At 42.3% G+C, this 20,193-nt stretch overlaps 1 protein-coding gene across 1 annotated transcript; it reads right to left on the bottom strand.

The window, feature by feature from the left end:
- Positions 1 to 7,601: 7,601 nt before the first annotated feature.
- On the bottom strand, positions 7,602 to 14,025 carry LOC114449646 (solute carrier family 12 member 9-like). Its single transcript, XM_028427461.1, has 14 exons — positions 13,818 to 14,025; positions 12,893 to 13,027; positions 12,500 to 12,637; positions 12,332 to 12,429; positions 11,777 to 11,978; positions 11,515 to 11,622; positions 11,208 to 11,319; positions 10,861 to 11,018; positions 10,327 to 10,409; positions 9,442 to 9,566; positions 9,133 to 9,325; positions 8,881 to 9,055; positions 8,638 to 8,784; positions 7,602 to 8,521 (listed from the first exon to the last, which is right to left on the bottom strand). Exons 1-14 carry the CDS (start codon positions 14,023 to 14,025, stop codon positions 7,602 to 7,604), a joined length of 2,802 nt encoding a protein of 933 aa, XP_028283262.1.
- Between the last annotated feature and the right edge of the window lie 6,168 nt (positions 14,026 to 20,193).

Genomic DNA, 20,193 nt, shown 5'->3' with positions numbered 1-20,193 from the left:
GCGGCCAATGTGGGTGAACTATGCGGTGCATCGTCATCCGCGTAAGCACCGAAGTTCCTCAACTCTCGTAAAATGTGATATAACACAAGGTGTCTTTGATCGTGGCGGTTATCTAATTTATAGCCGAGTTGCATAAAAATGACTGCAGAGATTTCAGTTACACTGCGCGTGTGGTGAGACTTTCAACAGTGGAGTTTATTCATGTTTATCATTAAAAAAAGACAAACCTTTAATCCATTATTATTATTATTATTATTACAGCTGCACATTTCAGTTGTGTTGTTGCAGCATCAACCTGTGTTTCTTCATGTAATGTGAAGCTGAAAGGATGACATCAGTTCTTAGTGTTTGTCATGCAGACTCCTTGAGGAGGGTTTTTGCTGACTCAGAATGGGTCTTTGGGGTTTGACAATGCACAGAATAAGGCACGTTCAGCTGATTGGTTTGTGTACATTTAAGGCAATAAGTCTGTTTTACCTTGCCTGACAGAGATTTTTGAGTCTCTGAGTATGTATTTCATAAATAAAAGCTGTAGTAAATGAAACCCTTTATAACAAAACCTGTTAAAATATTACATTACAGAAATGTCTGACCACAGGTTTTGACTGCTGGAAGTCAAAGATGGCATTTTGTTTAAGAGATGTTTTAAAGAAAATTCTCATTTAGAGAAGGAAATAAAAACATAAAAAAACAGCATGAGTCACACTGTATGTCTGAGGTCAGTGCAAGATTGAATTTAATGTTAATCTGAAGCTACTTAAATAGAAGATAAATTATATGTAAGATATAATACAGACTGGTAGAGTCTAATAACCAGAGCTGGCATGTCTCTGCCTTCTGTTCCTCAGAGAAGGCAGTCAAAACACAAACTGTCCCCCTAGTGGCTGAATGAGGACTAGTCCTCAAATTATTTGTCCTGTATGTAAGTGGTGGATTTATGACTTGCTTTTGGCACCAAGGATTAAGTGAGCAATGCCAGCAGTTGTTTTACCTTATTGTGTCTGTACTTGTAATGTGATGTTTTTCTTCTTGTCTTGTGTGTTATGTGTCGTCAGGCAGTATAGCTGCTGTAACAAGCATATTTCTGTTTTGGTTGCCACTAAGTGTTGAGTACTCACTCAGCTGAAGCCAGGAAAACATTTTCACTTCACAGCATACATTCTTATTTCTGGGGCTTGTTGACTCACTGGGATCTGGAGCTCTTTGTTTTCACTGTCTGTGGGTGGACACCTGAAAGAGAATGGATGCAATAAAAAAGATCCCAGAATAGAGCAGCATGTATGTTTGAATGATGATGTTTCTACTGTCCTTACAACAGCTCCCAAATTACAATATTCAGGTCATATTTATATATGGCAACTGTTTTCTCATGTTGTCAGAAGGTGTAGGATTATTACAGATATGGAGAATGTCCTAAAGGACAGCATATGCGCTGTGTCGGGAGGAGCAGCTGGAAATAAGCCAATCATAATAGTTGTTATGATATCATCATTATCTTATTAATTATCTGGGGCCCACAGATTGTGTAGCATGATCTGTGACATAAATAAGTTTCCACACGAGGAATGAATTACCAGGTGGCAGACAGAACTAGCCAGTGTTCACTGGTGCTGCTTGTTTTCTACTCCATGTCAACCTGAGCCAGTAAAGGTGAGAAAGTGTGAGAGCATGCCAGAAGTGCCCAGCCCCCAAAACAAGACATATGCACGTATTTGTGGACTTCCAGTGAAAGAAGGGAGTAGGCAGGTGTTTGGATGTATGGATGCATAGGCATATTGAGTTTACATTGCTCTTAGGCTAGCCTTCACATGGTCATAACTTGTCTTTAAATACATGTTATTGTTTGTAAAAGCGAAAGAAGGTAGAAGATGTTGCTATTCTTCTCACCATGAAGCATCTCTGATATGATTTTGTATAGTTTTTTAAAAAAATTTCCCCCCAAAAAATCCAGTCACTTGGTGTGAACGCCTCCCAAAATTAACCAGTGTTTCCAGTACAGCTAAAGCGTATCCGCCCCTACGCAGTCAGTGACACAGACATCCCAACATGTCACTCAATAAGGATTAATAATATCCATGTAACTGACGGCTGACAAACATGACGTTTGCATTATGATGCAGCATCACCTTTTTTTCCTTGTTTGGTGCTTGAAAGTATGAGTGTGAGAGTGACGCAAATCAGCTCAGCTCGGTCCATGCTGTTATCAAGGCCCCCATGAAAAGAAGGGCATCCCCGGTATGAGGGGGTGGAATGAGCTACAGCTACCAAATATGATGGGCAGGATCACCAGTGTCACTGCTAAAGCTTTTTGACCATGTGATGAAATAAACACAAAAATGGATTTAAAAAGTGTGAAAAGTCTGAAAAGCACTATCAGCAGCAGAGTCTGTGAAGTGTGTTAAAAATAAGCACATTCGGTTGGCCTTTCATTCGGTGGAGCCTGCACTAAATTGAAGGTTATAATGTTCAGTTTGGGAACAGAAACACCACTTAGTATAATGCAGCACAGTCTAACAGCACCAGGTATTCTGTCTGAAATATACTAAAAACTGAACATTACAGCCTGCTTTTTATTTGTAGGTCTGTTTAATCTTTGTTGTCTCGGTGCACAGATTAAAGCAATGATTAACTTGAAAGCACACACAAAGGGCAAACATATACTGAGACAGCAGGGGCAGAAATGGAAAATATTCCACGGCAAGTGGCAAAGCTGGCACGCATGGGAGGCCTGCACGTGGGGGTCAACATTCAAAAACACCTTTATCAGTGAATATATGTTCTTTTTCTCGGTTTGTCTTCTCTTCCTTTTACAGGTCGGCGGATATGTGGACATCGGATTAACCTTTGTTTAATGTAGCTAACATTCTGCCCAATAATTTTAAATAGATTAAATCTGTGGCTCCCCACATTCTGAGTGAATGAGTTCTTCCTTTAGATCATGAACTAAGAGAGGACGTAGCTGCTCAAGATCCCACCAGTATAAATTATATGTTAAGCATTGAGATAAACATAAATTACATGGCTGAGGTAAAATCCGTGTGTTATTAGTACCCCACAAATAACTTGATATATGGAGGGTGTGCGTGAAGTAGGAGAAAGAAGTGTTCGCTCCCACAGGATAATACAGTCTGCAGTTCTCCTCCCACTCTGACCCACTCTGGAGCTATTTCCACAGTAACAGCAGTTTGAAATACGTCACGAGTGCAGATCCACAGAGCAGAGGCAGATGATGTGGGATAGCTTCACATCAGGTTATATACGGAGTACCAGCAGCACCATGGGGTGGACTGTTGCCAGCTCCCACTCTTCTCTTTAAGATCTTGAGGAAAGGTGTAGCTGATAGTTTGTCAGGTAGTGGGACTCTGCTTTTTTAATGATGCTAAAACTGCAGAAAAAAACGACTAAAGTTTATTCATGGACTGAGAGTCCCTCTGGGTGAGACAAGGGTTGTTTTCACTGGGCATGTAAGGATGGTACCATTAATCCAGGTTTGAGCGCGTCATGGAAACACTCAAACCAAGGATAATCTGTTTAAAGAGAGTTCAAGATTATGTGTCTGCGGTGCCTATATGTGCTTAGTTAATTATTCGAGGGTGCAATATAGGTGAATTCTATGCACTGCACTCTTCCACTTCTCACTGTGCTGCTGGTAGATTAATGACAGTTGGCTAATTTGAGATTTTGAGCCACACAGACAGACAAATGTGACTCAAACACACCAACCAGTGCTTCTCCCTTCAGCAACACTGAGAAACACTGTGATCGTTATCAAAGTGACTGAGGACTGCTGTGCAAAATCACTCGGTGTGCCTTCACTTATTAATTATACAGAACATAACAGGTCCTATGGCATGTAACTTATAAAAGAGGGAACAAAAAGCTTTAGAGAGACTCCGGAAATCGAGCCAACACAGACATGAGCAGACGATGTGAGTTTCCAAGGCCAACAGACTTCAGACACAGAAATGTCGAAAGATCGTGTCATCCGAGCAACAGCAAGCGAGCAGCTTGGAGTTTGTTTTCCCACACTAGCGTTAACTATTTTTATCTGCAACCCTGCTGTCATGTTCACAGGCTCGCCAGCGTTCCTGCAGTTTTCTTTAGTTGTTGTTGTTTTTAATTTTTATAGTCAGCATCGTCAGCAAGATTTGGTGAAAAAAGTCACATTTTGATTTCAGAGTTCAATTTGAAAGTTCCATAAAAAAACTATTTGCGAGTTTAAGAAAAACTGATACCAAATAAACAACAATTTAGACTGAATTTCAGAAAAAAAGTCATAGTTTAAATTTTATCATCAGAACTGTGACACAAAAAAGTCAGAATTCAAGCTGACAGCGCCCCTGTCCGCCCCTCTGTAACGTTTGGCAGACCAAACAAATGAAACTAACACTAACAGATGTAAATGAGCGGGAGTACGTGTAGAAAAACATTTCTAATATTTCCTGTTGTCTATTTAACACAGCCTGTCAGGGCCCATGGATCTGTGTGTTGATTCAGCTGCCTCTGAATGAGAATTCTCATTGTCCATTTTACTGAAGACACAACACACTGGTGCCCACTCTCTGTCAAGGGTCCATAATGCCTCCTACTGACTGACTGTCAGTGCTGTATTGTACTACTCTACACAAGTGCACAGACTGGTTTTTATTAATGACGGTGCTCCATACTTTCTGATATCAGCTACTGTCCATCCCACAGCCAGTCAGTCGGAAGTGATTCAGAAGCTTCATCTTGATCTCAGAGGAAACACCTTTCTGTCAAACCACCTTTGCTATAGAAAGAACATGAGCAGATATCTTTGTGATCGTAACATTTTGCTTTGCGTAGGAAGCATGTAGGACTGCTGTATATTGTATTGAGTCCAAAAATATAAATAAACATCTATACAAGTAACTTTGAGGCCTGTGGACGTGGTATCCCCTTATAGTCTAGGCTGCCTCCATCTGCAAACACGCTCCCTCCCACATGCAGCTCGTCAGTGAGGTGTAGGCGACTATCAATACACTTGTATGAAAAATGTTGGAATTCTGCCGCAAGTGTGACGTTTGCCACAGATGGCACCGTCTCTTCGTCACAAGATGCATTCCGCGACAGAATCTGCGTGCCAGTGAGAAAATGACATCCGCCAAGTTGTCTCTCATGCCAATCCAACCCAGGTGACAGCTGATGCATTAGACTTCAGGACTGGGCTGTGGAAGTATGAGGGCTGGTATGAGGAGCACGGCTCACCAACACAGTCATGGAGCCAGAAATCCAAATCAGGGCAGAGGTGGTGGAAGTCACGTGGCTGGATGGCACTGAGGTGGAGGCACTCTGAACCTGTTGTTAACCCTTTAGTACATGGACACTGAAACAACCAGCATCCTCCAACAATGTACTGATGATGCTGAATCATCAATCAAGACCATATGACCAATAACATTAACCCTTCAGCTAAGGCTTTTGGTTCTGAGCAACCACAAACATTTCCTGCTATTCACATATGGAGCCAGATTCTGGGGCCACGTGTTCGGGTCCCCCCACTTTAATGGCTGAATCATTGATGGATGTTTGACAATATGGTGACCAGGAGTATTTATCTAAAAAGATCCCTTTACAGTCCCCTTACAGTGGCAGTCGGAAATTGAAGATGTTCGTCAGCAGGCTACAAGTATCACTTCACACTGTGAACCGCCGGCCTGATCCGATCCTTTTATGTGTCTCTGACGATGAGAGTACATGCATTCTGTTCCAATGTGCTTTTAATTGAAGTGTTAGGGTGAATAAAAAGTTTCCACCCCAGCAAAATGAGCACTGAAGAGGAAGTTAATCTTTCTGGTATTTGAAAAAAAAAAAGCAAAAAAGCTTTTAATCAGCTACAAAATAAATGCTGTGGGCTTGAGGGCCTCTGACATATCCGAACACTAAGAGTCTACTTTGAATGAGAATGAATGGACCATCTGTTTGTACGCGCAACCTGCCTTTAACATTTACCTAACACAGGTACTAGCCTTGTAGAGGATCACTTTTCTTCTTTCCTCTCCTAACTTGCCACAAGTAAGTGAATGAGTCCTATCTACACACTGCAGATCAATCACCCTCAAAGTGTCAGAGGAGACACCTTCTACCGGTAAATTGTATCTTCACAAATAAAAGTTATAGTAAAAAACAAACAAACATGGAGACTGTTACCGGTATATTGTGGACTGCCATGTTTCTTGGATTGAGCCGAATCTGCTTCCATCTGTGAGCACATTCCCTCCCACATGCTGTTTGTCAGTAACATGTAGGAGGGTGTCAGGTGTCCTCTGTGTAAACTCATGGAATTTTCTCCAACCAAATGTCACATATGCCACAGATGGATCTGGCTCAGGGTTTAGACTCTTTTCTTTAACATTTTCCAGGACGTGATCTGTGACCCCACTGAGCACTGAGGTTCTTGCACTGTTTATATAGAACACAACTGGCCATATATATATATATGTGTGTGTGTGTGTGTGTATATCAGTTTTCTGACACAGACGGAGATTGCATCACAATATTATGACATTATAAATACACATACAGATTGTCTTAAAAACACATCAAATCCATTGTGTGTGCAGGCATACGCTAGCCAATTTTAAGTTAACCATCTTGTCATTTGGCTGCATTTTAAGGGTGCGTGCCATCTGAACCAACCTTAATGTTACAGCATGTATTCAAAACCCCACAAATTTGGCAGCGTTCATGGTTTCAGGATGTAAACTGTTGCTGCGCTGCTCTAACTTCAGGTGGTCCTTGAACTTCACAAAGCTTCAGTTTCTCTCAGGAAAAGACGTTAACGTCACTTCTTAAGATAACTCGCTGGGTTTCAGGGCATTGAATCATTTCCCTTGATGTTTTAGGGCTACAGAACAGTTTCACCTTATTCCTGAGCCTTTCAGGCAGCTCTTCCACAGGTCATAAGGTTGCTTCACTCACTACATTCTAAATTATTCTATACATTGTAAAGAAATAACATCACAGGATAATATTCAATTGTCAGAATGGAGTATAAAACACAAATTCCAACACACTGCCTCCTGCTACATACACAAGACCCATAAAAGGGAAAAAAATAGTTTTTAATCATTTTAATCATGATATTAAGTAAATATCGCCCTCTGCTGGCAGACAGGAAACTTAAGTGCACCTCAGCCCTGCAATGTCAAAAGCAGCTTGGAAAACACAAGCGGCTTAATAACCAGAATCAGGCCATTGAGAAAATACAATTTATTATTAATAACATAGAAAAAGTCTCAAATGTCAATATTTAGAAACCCCCCCCCCCCACTGTGGTAACAGAGAGTGAAAAGATAAGCACAGGCCTAATACAAGTTCAGTTTTTGTTTTGTTTTTTAAAAGAGAAAACAACAACCCTGTTGCCTTTTCCCTCCACAAAGTGTGCAAAGAGAGAGAGACACAGAGAAACATGGATTAATAAAACTAAACAAAAGCCAAACCTGGGTTTGGCTCAGGAATAAAACTGGGGTTGATGACAGCTTAGATATCAGATCAACAAATGCGAAGGCAACATAAACAGTGGCATCGAGTACCAGATTATAGTTGCTGAGAGATTAAGAGATATTAGTAAAATTTTGTCAGTATTCAGTAGTAACCACAGGTTTGACTCCATGGACAAGCAATGTTGGGCCAAGGTTTCGACTCAATAGGTCCAGCTGATGCAGGTAGGCACGGTAACGGCTTGTGTCTGCTGGGGGGTGTGGCAAATACAGAAAACGCACAGCTGGCTGTGGGGCACCATGCTGGCTAATCAGACTGTTGACGGCACAGATATATTCATCTGTCAGTTGAGAAGCATTATTGGGAAATGTTTGGATGCCATCTTGTATCTTCCTCATCTCCTCATTCTGTGCAGACTCTCCCAGGTTCTCTCTCCCTATTCCTCCTTGCCTCTGCCAATGCAACGCCACCACCTGGTCCCAGGCCACCATCTGCACCTGAGCCGATATCCTTAGTGCCTTTAGCATCCCTTGCAGTTTTGTCTCCTCCTCTTCCTGCAGACTGCAGCCAGCCTCCACGCACAGGAACAGTCGGAGCCTTGCCTGATTCCAGGCACGGGTCTCGTGGAGTACGCAGGCCAGCTGCAACAGGAACAAGGAGCAGATGTCGACATAACCACAGCTGTCAGGTCGCAGTAGATTCAGAGGCCACACATCAACAAAAGGCCCTGCCCTGTTTCGGTGGCCTCCAATCTTTCTTCCCGACACCAACACTTCCTCTCGGTTGAATTGGTTAAAGTAACGAGCCAAAGTGACATTCTTTCCCATTTTCACAGCATCTGCAATCACTGATACATATTCCTCCTCCTGAAGGTCTTTGGGTTCCTCAGGAACTCGCACACTAGGGAAAACTGGAAAGCAGTGCTCTCCAGGCTCTTTGGCTGGACAGGCTGTATCCAGGCCATAGCCTGTAGACAGGAGGACTTGACCTTGGAGGTGGTCTTGAGGGGTGCAGTCATCATAGAAACCCAAGACAAGGGTGTTTGGCCTCATTCCACCTAGATGCAGAAAGAAGTATAAGGCGGATGCTCCAAAAACAAACAATTTCCATAGGTAATGCATCTAATTATAGAACACTGACATTATTGCACAACAATACAGCAAACTTGCCTACCAAAGCCAGAGATGAAAAGCAAATTCTGAACTCCATGTCGGACAGAATCGGCCAGGGTGAGATTGACAAATGCTTTGATTTTTAGATGATCCACTAAAGACAGCCAGGAGTCGTAACAGCTCTGCAAAGGATCAGAGGGCAACCCGTCTGCAGAACCGCACCCAGACACACAAAAAGTTTTAAACATCATTTGAGAGCTGAGAAACTGAAAAATTATTTGTCTCCTTCCAAAACAAATCTCACCTAGCAAACCCAGCTTAACATGTCCAACCACATAGAGGCCACTCTTCTTCAGGTCGTTAATAAAAGTCATGAGACCCGTGCAGCTGCGAGGGTTCGCAACCATCAGTAGCACCTGGGGCCTCCAGAACTTCACATGGTCCTTTCGCACATCTAACCTCAACAAGTACTTGCGTACCTGAAAGACAGATGGAGGTAAATTAAATAAAATGTTAAAAAATTAATTGGATATGTAAAAAGATACCGTTTATCTACCTGGTGGAATATGAGAGCCTGGCTGATGTAGCCCCAGTTGCTGATGGGCCCCAGGTAATGGATAAGCATCAAGAGCAACAGCATAAAGGCAATGCTGGCAAAGGCATAAATGGCACTGATCAAAAACATCATGGTCAGACAGCCGAGGATGCCTAGAATGCAGGTATGCCACGTAAAACAACGGAAAGAGGGTCTGCAATTAAATAAATACATTTAGAGAAGGACAAAATTAACAATAAGATCTTTTCTAAAAAAAAATAAAAATACAAAACAGATGTGTTCTGCTCACTGTAATGTCTTACACTGTACCTGAAGTTTGGAGCAGAAGCCCATTCTAGAGCCAAACAGGCCAGATTCACAGCAGCATAGACCAACAGGAAGAAGACCGTTACAATACCGGCAATAGTGTCCAATTTACCAGAAAACAGCACCACCTAGTGGAAACAAGAAATACAGCTGTTTAATAAACAAGAAATCCTTAAAAACTGACCCAGCTTGTATTAAAAAATAAAAATCATAAGCTGAACAAAAAGTTGCACAAAATGTTTCGCCTGCTGAGGGATCAGAAAATAAAAATGTAGTTATAGTACTACAGCTTTACCCTAACATTTACCTGAAGGTAGCACTGCACTCCCCACAAAATACATTTAGGACCAATAAAAAGTAATGCAATGTTTTCCACTTTTTAAACTAGACACTTTCTGTTAGTTTGACACATAAAACAGCAATTTATTTCAGCTTTTCTTATCAGATACTCATAAGGGGTGACAACAAGTAAGCAGGTAATCTTAACACCTCATCAAGACCCACAAACATCTGACTTTCCTCCGACTCCTGGGTAAACATCAGTCAAAACCAGCTGACTGGCAGCAATGTTCTAGTAAACATGACGTGCACCACTTTCAGTAAATTCTGTGACTTTTTGCCATCACAGACAGTGACTTATATAATAATAATGTTTAAGATGAAAGATGTGACCACAAGGGAACCAGACTGGCTGGCAATTGGGCAAAGAATTATTTTCTTTAACCCACATTTTAACAAACTTAATGTGCACAAGTTCAGTGTCAAACTGACTTTATGCATTTGAAAGTGCAATTTGAACAGTAAAGGTAAGTGACCTTGAGAGAACAATACAAAGACAAAACTTTATGTGGAGGGGTAAAAAAACATGTAAACAGTGAAATGGTCTACCTGTACAAGCAGCCAGGAGACGAGCACCGACACCCAGGGGTTTCCACCCTTAGAGGTTTTCTTTGCCAGAGCCAAGACACCACCTGTAGATATTTTAACAAAAAGCAAAGTCTCTATGTCTGTAATTGCTCATGAACCTAAATCAGATAAACAACTGAGTCATCTTGCACTTGTTAAGCCAAACACACAATGAGCGGACTTCTTCTGAGAAAGTCAACATCACAAGCCATCTGTTGTCAAACGGTGCTTTCCAGTTAACATGTCTCCACCAGGAAAATGAGACATGATGAAATTAATAACAAGTGTCAACTTCTCACATTTGAGATGGAGGCCCATTTCAACAGATGGCGGATTATTAAATTGTTGACTCAGCTCTATAAGATCAGCTCAGATGAATATACACTGAATCAACTGATCATCCTTTTTATGACAGAATTTGGTCAGAAACCAAGATTCATTTAAACATGAATGCCATTTCCAATTTCACTCTTACAAACAATACACAGCAACACATATCAAGTTCAAGAATCTCACCAAACAGGTTGTCTTTGGATAGGGCGTAGAGGACCCTGGAGGCTCCTATGAGGTTACTCATTGCAGCAGACATGGTGGAGGAGTAGACGCCGATTTTCACCATGGGAGGCCAGATATTAATGTCTCCCAGGAAACCGTAGTCTCTTTGGAGAAGGTAACTGGGAGTGATAGATTAGAAGATGACTGTTTCACTTGAGCATTTAAGACTTAAAAACACTACTTGACCTGTGTACAACACTCAGATTTTATCATTAGATCACTCACTCATATTCAAATTACACACTTCTTATTTAACATTCTGATTGCTAGGCCTGTTGAAATGAGTTTGATGTGTGTGTGTGTCTCACCGGTCACAGGATGAAGCAACCATCAGACTCAGCACATTGTATGTGACGAAAGTTATAAAAACAGCTGTAAGGGTTCCTCTTGGGATGGAATAGCTAGGGTTTTTAAGATCACCTGGTTAAAAAAATACAAATCAAAAGTTTGCTTTTTAAGCCAAATAAAGTCTTTTCACACCTTCTTGGTGCTTTATAACACTGTATGTGTTAAAGCTGGGGCTTGAACCAACAAAGATTCCCATTTCTAAACATGCCTCAGTGAGTCAAGTGCTTCATTCAGGGAGAGCTCAAACACATTTTAATCAAGTTATACCTGACATGTTGCAGCCTGCCATGATTCCTGTGCAGCCGTTGAACATGACTGCAAAAACTGTGGCAAAATTCATCATGGCACCTGTGGTGTAGTCTACTGTGTAGCTGGCTGCAGAGAGACAGAAGTCTTGATCAAGGAGCACTTAAGAATAGACACATCTGGAACGTTCAGTCAATAATGCATCACATAACACAACCACAAAACCACACACACACTTCTTCAACAGATCAATGCTAGACTTAGCAAAACGTGCAATACTTACACAGGAGGTTGTGCTTCAGCGTGTGCAGCTGAAAGCCAGTGTAATTGGCAATGCTCATGCTGGTATTGTTTAGAACAGAAGTGTCAGGAAGGATTACCATGAAGGGCCCCACGATGAAAAAACTCATGAAAATAGAAGCCAAAACTGTGATGACGATGATGAAGATGATAAAGGTGGCTTTGGCATAGATGTGGGCTCCAACCTGTAATGAAAAACAAATATATTTCAACAACTACCACACACATCTGTGTGAATTAACTACAGTCTACATCCACCTCTCTCCTTGCAGAACAATGAATCCACATTTAACAAAGTGTAAATTGAGCCCATTCAATTCATGATGATCTCATTACCTCTCCTCTGGCATTAGTTTTTTTTTACAATAACAAGAAAATCTAATGACTCAATCTATTTTAATAATCCTGCAGTGTAATCAGCAATACAGCCTCTTTTTAGTTACAGAAATAATAGTTCTGAAAAAATACACAATAGACTGAACCTGCTGACAGAACTCAACTCATTTTAACATATGATAATAACAAAAAAGAGTCTCACCAAACAGACAATGAAACACAGGAAGAGCAGGAGTGTTCCATAAAGCAGAGACCACCAGTATCCTGATGGCAACAACTGATGGAAACTCGCAGCACCATCTGTGAGGGCAACAAAGAAGTTACTCAATCAATACACCAAGACTTCCCTTTATGTCCTGATAAGCTTTACCTTCTGGGATCCCAAAGCTGGACATGACTGCCTCGACCAAACCCAAAATATAGAGAGCACTACCAAACACATTGGCAAGGAAAAACATGATCCCGATGCTGCCACCAAACTCTGGACCCAAAGCTCTGCTGATCATGTCTGTGGATTCAACTTGAGGAATTTCTGACTGTACATTCACAAATATAAGTGTAGAAAAGCTGCCTAAATAAAGGCAGCTAAGGATCAGACTCTCATTTAAAGTGCACCAAGGGGGAACCTGTGCCATTAATGCACAAAGTAAATCATGAGGGGGAAAAAATTAAGAGCAACCCATTAGTCAGGCTTATTCACAGACAGATACCCAAGTGAGGCTTTAAAGCCACAGCATTAGTCTCTTAGCAATAAAAAGGATACAGTAGGCACCTCCAGCATCTAAGGCCCCATTGGTGGAGATAGCACAGACAGAAAAAACAGTCATTGTGATGATAAAGTAGGCCACCAGGAACATGGCAATGGACTGATATAGTCCTGCTTGACCCACAATAAATCCTGCAAGAAGTAAAAAAAAACAGTCTTATTGACAAAATGTCTGCCACCAACATTTATATTATGGACACAGATGGATTAAAGTAAGTTACCGGTAGTTGACTGTGTGTCAGGCCACTTTCAAGTGAACTATTTAACACTCCTCCACAATTAAGGTTAACAAAAGGAAACAAAAACTAGTCAGACTTCAAAAACAGGAGACTTATCTCAGAAATTCAGAACAATAAACAGTGCACAGTTTATATTACTGCATTTCAAAGCACCACAATTGGAATGCAGTAAACACATTTAGCAAATAAAGGCCTCTCATTAAGCTTATATTCATTTTTAAGAGGCAGCGGTGTTTACAAACATTACAGCAACTGCAGGAGACACATTTAACAGCAAAATTATAAAAACAATGGCAATAAGTCCATCCTCCAACACCCCCACCCCCTTCATCTTCTTCCTTTAGCCATGTCCGTCCTACCTGAACTGTCATTGGTGGAGCTATGGAGCAGAGGACTCAGACTCATGAGTCGGACTCGGGACAGGCAGTGGACACACGATCTGTACAACTTGCAAGCACTACTTGCATTTTCAGATCTAAAGACTTATTTATATGACATTTTGGTCATTTTCCAATTCAAATTACAACAGGCAGTAGCAGTATAGTGACTCAAAAGAGCTAGCTAAAGCTCATGCTAATCCAGGTTACTTAGCTAAAGTTAGCATAACTTGTTACCATGAATTGAGCTGGGCTATATTTAGCAACACGTTTCTACGTCTGCTTTCATGTTCGTATAATACTCACCAATTCTCAGAAACACCACGACGCTAAACATGGACAGTAAAGTGGGTATGACCACTCCAAACACCACTCCGAGCTTCGGCGCTGTTTCATCCTTGGACCGTCGTTTTCTGCCCAACTTGACCCCGCTGCGCTTGAACACACTGGCCGGCTCCGGGCTGCTGCTACAAGCGGTAAGTCGATAATGTAATAGTGGAGCTTTTTCTGACATGGCGGCTATCACTACACCAACTGAACTACAGCTCAGCTGCGCCACTGGTCACCATCAGCCTCCACACCTCTACCCAACAAGCTCAGAGCTCACCTTGCGCAGTTAATGACGCTCCACTAATTGAAAAAGTCGTCACTTCCTGTAATTGGTTAAACCAATCAGATGCAGAGTCACATGTTGTTTATCTCTCATATAAATAACAAAGCGTGACAATATATTAGGAGTATACTAACTAAATAAACAAGCAACTAATTGTGATATAAAGAGCTGTTTATTTAATAAAACATTTATGCATCTACTGACATATTTACAGAAAACTGAAAAAGCAACACAATAAAGTGTAAACAGATATAATTTCTCACAGTGCAATAAGGATAAACAATTCTTTCTTCTTTATACTATATGTTAAAGCAGTCTGGTCTCCATATTATGATTTCATGACACATATTAAGTACTTTTCAAGACCTTTGTACCACTAATAGACAAAAAATCCAATCCGTCATGAAAACATAAATCCAAGTTGACATTTTTATTTTCTGTCTGGCCACATGATGATGAAAGCCTTTCTGGGGAGATGATGGGACGATCATTTCATATACACTTGAGGCTTTGAGACGGTTACATAGAAACCATCCTTTTTCACAGTTTTCAGGGCTCACTGTTTTCATATTTAATGGTACAAATGTCATCTTACTATAAAACATGAATCTATATTTGTGTCTTTTTTTACCCCCTGTTCCCCCTTAACTCTTAACAGCAAGCAAAGAAGGGTTTCCACTAAAGAGAGCAGATGAATAGTAAAGCCAGTAAATCCTGTTGTCAGGACCACAGTCGTAAACCTCTTCCTGGTGAAGGTTTGTTCTTGTGTTACTGGGACGTGCACCTGTCTTCCAGATTAACCATGAGCCGCTCCAGCTTCCCTGAGAGGAGCCTGTTGTAGCTCAGCAGAACTGTTCTCAGGTTCTGGGTGCTTTGGGGTACACATGACAATGATGGCGTCACTACTGGCCCCTGCTGGTCAAAACAAATAACAACGATGAAATGTTTTAGAATTAAACTTGAAGCCATCCCAATTTCATTAATGAAACAGCACAAATACAGAAATTAACCCACAAAATGTGACCATATAAAGCAGAAATTGCTGTCACTGGACATTGCCTTTTGAGAAATTTTGTCTCACTTGGAAAGTATGCACTGTTATCTTGTCTCTGTCCTGAGGAAGGAAGGCGTAGGGTTCACACAAAGTAACATGATCACTCCCCCATTGCATATTCGGGAAAACCACACATTCAAGAGAAACCAGGATATTTCAACACCAGAGTGGACTGATAGTGTTACTCTATCAGATTCCAGTGAAAGAGAGGACATCAACATGTGTGAATTTTCATTAAGTGATTGTCAAAGCCAGTAGCTGTACTGACACTGCAGACTTAAAAAGCAAAGGTTTCAAAGAAAGATAGGTTATCTTTATTATTGTTAATTTTAATAAACAGTAATCATATGTATCCATATATATGCTGCCCTAATATTGACATATACACTCCCTTTATGAAGCTAATCACTATACGTGTGTGTAAGCCTGTTTGCAAGCAATTAATCTCTGTGACTGCTTCTTACTTTGAGCTGAAGGTGTGTGAGAATGAGCAGGTAGTTGTTGATGTTGTTTTCCAGTCTCTGCAGCAGTAACGCTCCACATCCTGCCTGGGTCAGGCCCCTTACCACCTTCACACCCTCAGTGAGAAGCTTCAAGGATGCAATTACATCTCCTCTCTTCTCCTGTTCCTGCAGCAACACATGCAGACAGAGACGGAAAGGTAAGCAAAGCTGAAAAAGAAAACAAATAAATCCACCATGGTAGTGAAAGGATTCATGATCCAACATACTGATTTGCTTGCCCAGGATGCCACGTGAAGCTCAGTGCAGGGTAGCTGAACTGTTGTGAAGAGGGTGGTAGAGCCATTACAGACACTCTGAAAAGGAAGGGACAAGAAGAAGACAGGTGACGAAAGCTACACAGACAGGTGGGTAACAGGCAGATGGGTGACTACAGGTAACAGCATTTACACAAGAAGATCAATGCAGTCAGTCAGAGACAAAGAAAGTGTGATTTTCTTACCAGTGCTGTGGTCATCTCTGGTACAATATTTAATGCCCTCCTGGCAGCTTTATTACACACAAAATCTATGGGTTTGGTGTCAGCGTCCCACACCTCAGAAGCTACCATACACAGCAGCAGGAGTCCTGGATGAACCCATAAACAGACTGAAACTGAGGCTTCGTTAGCCAGCTTGTACCATTTAAATACTCACAAGTTAAACAGGTTACACTCAGTGCTCAATGCTCAAAGCCATGCCCTGCTTGTCTGCTCCTTATGAATCCACATTTGCTCCATTAAGAGATGTGCCAGGTAGAAAATGCCCTGAGTCCACTGTAGTGTCTCAGAAAAAAAGAAGCTGTGTGTCCTTTTCGTCTTCTCACCACTTGATTTGCCACCTTCGCATTCACTAGTGGGAAGTGCGAGTGTTATCTAGCCTGAGAGCAGGATGCGCTCCAACTTCTCTGCTGTGCAGCATAACAGAATGTTATGGACTGAGAATGGCATTTCATTGATATTAGCAGAGCTGGTTTGCGTGTTGTTTGGCCGGAGCTGGCTTTGGTATAGCCCTCAGGGAACAGCATGGTTGCTGACTGAAAGGTTAATGATTTATTATTGTGAAAGAATCCATTTACACAGCTTGCATCAAATCCAGTAACTTCACCACTGGAGGATATTTACTTTTTTGTCATGGCTTCCTGAGGCCAATAGAAGCAGCGGTTTCAGTTAAGAAAACTGGGCTGCAGGCCAGCATGAGTGGGTGTGTGTGTGTGTTTTTTAAGACTTACCGGTATTTGTCTGACAGGATGCATATGTGACTTTGACTGATTTGCAGGGAGGACAAGGTGACATCACTGCCAACGTGATCAGAGGATCATCTAATAGCCGGTTGTTTACATCTTCCAGGAGGAACAGTGGACAGCCTTCACACCGAGATAGCAACACAATCCATGTGTTTGTATGGATGGAGGCAACAGTTTGGCAAAGCTGTATTCATAAAATGTAGCGACACATGTTGTAGGAATGTAGTGGAGTAGAAAGTGCTTAAGTAAAGTAACGAAGTACAAATACTTTCCATTCATTACATTCCACCGCTGGTCCCGGCTAGAGGACGTGCATGGTGGCGCTCCAATTCGATTTCCACGTGGGGGGTTGAGGAGGTAAAGCTGTCACAGACGTGGATAGGAGAAATCACGAGGAAATGCGCTGTCCACTCTTATTTTCAGACACATGTGCTCGGCCCCATCACTTCAGCCTGGACAGTGACTGAGCCCCTGCCCGTCTGCTATTTGCGCCCAAGGTGATTTTGCGTGCCAATGATTAAGACGCATGACGCCTAATATTAGATCTTTAAGTGTTCGTGCGTGTGTCACATACAAAAGAGGGGATGCAAAGGAAAGAGAGAGAGGGGGTGGGGGGCGGACATTAAACATATGTTTTCTCCCTCTGCACCTCCTCCTATATTTCTGCAGACAGCCCTGACCGTCGTTAATTAAGACGAATGTGCGCCGCTACTCCGCAGATAATGACCGGAGCGCCTGGATCTCTGCACACAATGAGAAAACTGCGGGCCGTAGCACTGACGGTACCCGCATTGCATCACGGACACGACACCCGGTACCCTGCTGTCTCCCTCCCACCTCAACAGGAGCTGCTGAGGAGACTGTAGCGTCTTATCAGAGAGTTTCTTTGACTCACAGTCTCATGCAGCTGCGCTCTCAGACGGCTGGCTGTTGTCGCTCATGGTCTCCAAAAATCCAGCCAACAGCTGGAAACCTGCTCCGCTGTGCGCTGCTGTGGAGGCGCAAAGCCGGTAATTACGCGCCGTGTTGACAACTTTGGCGCGGTGCTGTATGGATTGCGCATCAGCAACAGGCCAGTGTCTGGGATCTACTGAGATTTCTCTCCGGTGGAGTCAAGTGTGATACCCGGGAGTCAAACACTGCCAGATCGCGTTATCGATTAAGTGAGCGCTGCAACCTGTAGCTGTGCGCCCCTTCATTTCAGTCAATATTCCGCTAAGGCGCAATGGAAGGGCACAGCTGACGGTTCTGAATCCGTAGCCCGAGGAGGAGAGAAGAAAAAGAGGAGGGAAGCAGCCCCGGAGGAAACCGTGAGTATACTGCGTCCTGACATGTGGGATAACTGTATCTTTTCTTTCTCTCTGAAGTATCAAATCGAACGTGTATAGCTCCCAAACTTTGTCCATATCCGACTCAAGGGCAAATGGTGATTGAAGGTCTACGTGGGTTGTGTTGTGCTTGCTGATGTCCTGGTTTGGTTTTGTGATTAATTCTCCGCAGTTTGTGCATCTTCTCTCAGCTGTAGCCGACAGGAATTACAGAGAATTGAGAAACTTGCCACACAAAGCAGAAAGGGACACAGGTGGTTGTACATCTTAATAATGTTGCGCAGAAAGGATTCAAGGTCCTTGCAGCACTGTGGCTGGACTACAGCTCATTGTAAGTGTGAAAAAACGCACACTTTGTGTCAGAGTTAATCATTTCTTCTGGTCCCAGATAAAACATTTTTTTTCCAAAAATGGGACAAAGCACAGAAAATAATAGCAACAAACCAGCCTTCACTGAATCCTACAGATTTGTGAAATTTAATATTAAGGCAGGAATTTTAGTATCATTATGTGAACATTGAGCTTTCTTAGATGGGAAACCCTCTGATTTCCGTCTTTACTGTCAAACACGTTTGTCCTACCGGTGCCACACTAGCCTCCATTTACAGGTGGTGCATTTCTACAGAATTCTGTGGAGATGGAGAGATGTGGGTCAGTGTGTTGGTGCTCGGGGCTGCAGAGCACCCAGTTCCTCTGCTGTCGGGGCCACAGTAGCCTACCTCTGCCTGTCCGTTACTGCCAACTCCCAGATAAATGAAAGCAGTCCTGGGTTATGAGAGAGGGATGCGATGTGAGGCACAGATAGGCCCAGGGTGCATGAACATGGAGCGCATGAATAATAGGATTTGTGTGTGTGTGTGTTTTGGGGTGAAATCACTCAGTGGTCTCACAGGCCCTTGTTCATTCTGGTGGCTTGTGGTCCAGCACTTTGAATTGGTTGCCTTGCCAACAGCCAATCAGCTCCAGCCTTATGTGGGACTGTTTTATCTGTCAGAAGCCTCGACTCCCAGAGGAATTAAGTCTTTAAACCTGTAAAGGATCACACAGTTTGATATTCAAATGCATGCTGGCCTGTAACCAGTTAGATTGTTTGATGCGATGCCAACAATTTAAAAGCATGAATTCATTACAGACCCGCCTTCATGGTGGTGCTTCTAACACTTCAATGAATGGATTAATTGACACTATAGGCTTAAGAAAGTTCTGATGACCTCTGAATTTAAAGTTCCTGGATTTCCCATCCAACTATAAGGGAATATTGGCAAACAGGAAGGATGTTTGGCTCCCGACTAAGAAGTGAATGCTTGGAACAACGGTTATCTTTCAGGTGTGAGGCCCACTTGGCACAACATCTTTCAGTGCAATAGATTTCACCGGCAGAATGTAGCACCTCTGAAAAGCCTTCAGTGAAAGCCCAGAGAGACAAGCTCTCACGGTATGATAATACACGTGTCAGCTGAGAAAAGGAAACAATCGTAGATTGTAGCAGGCCTTCGTGTGTGACTTTTAGTACTGGATACAAGCTCTGGCTGATTCTACACACACAAAGAACAGTTTTATGGCACACAAGAACAAAGGAAGAAACTCTCTCAGAAGATTTGTTGTGGTGCCCATGAGCATGCTGGGCAGTCACTGTCGAATGCTCTGTGTGTGGCTGTTAGGTTTGGTGGTATTTTGCTTTTTGTTCAGCAAGCCTTCAAAAAAGGTGGGGTCTTGCTCCTTTTTAGTGATTTTTAGCTGTTATTGACAGAGACAGTATAGAACAGTATACAACTACGAACGGAGCGTCACCCATAGGTTTCCTTGTGGGAGACTACTGCTGTCATCCTGTTGGCAGTGTTCACCTAAAATCCTGTTTAATCCAAATACAAGCAAAGTGGTCATACTATAGTTATGCAAAATGTCAAGTCTTAATTAAAACCAGTTTATATATATAACCTCC

The sequence above is a fragment of the Parambassis ranga genome, chromosome 17, assembly GCF_900634625.1.
Source record: "Parambassis ranga chromosome 17, fParRan2.1, whole genome shotgun sequence".
NCBI classification, from domain to species: domain Eukaryota; kingdom Metazoa; phylum Chordata; class Actinopteri; family Ambassidae; genus Parambassis; species Parambassis ranga.
The sequence above is the reverse complement of the archived record's forward strand: the minus strand, read 5'-3'. Positions and strand labels throughout refer to the sequence as shown.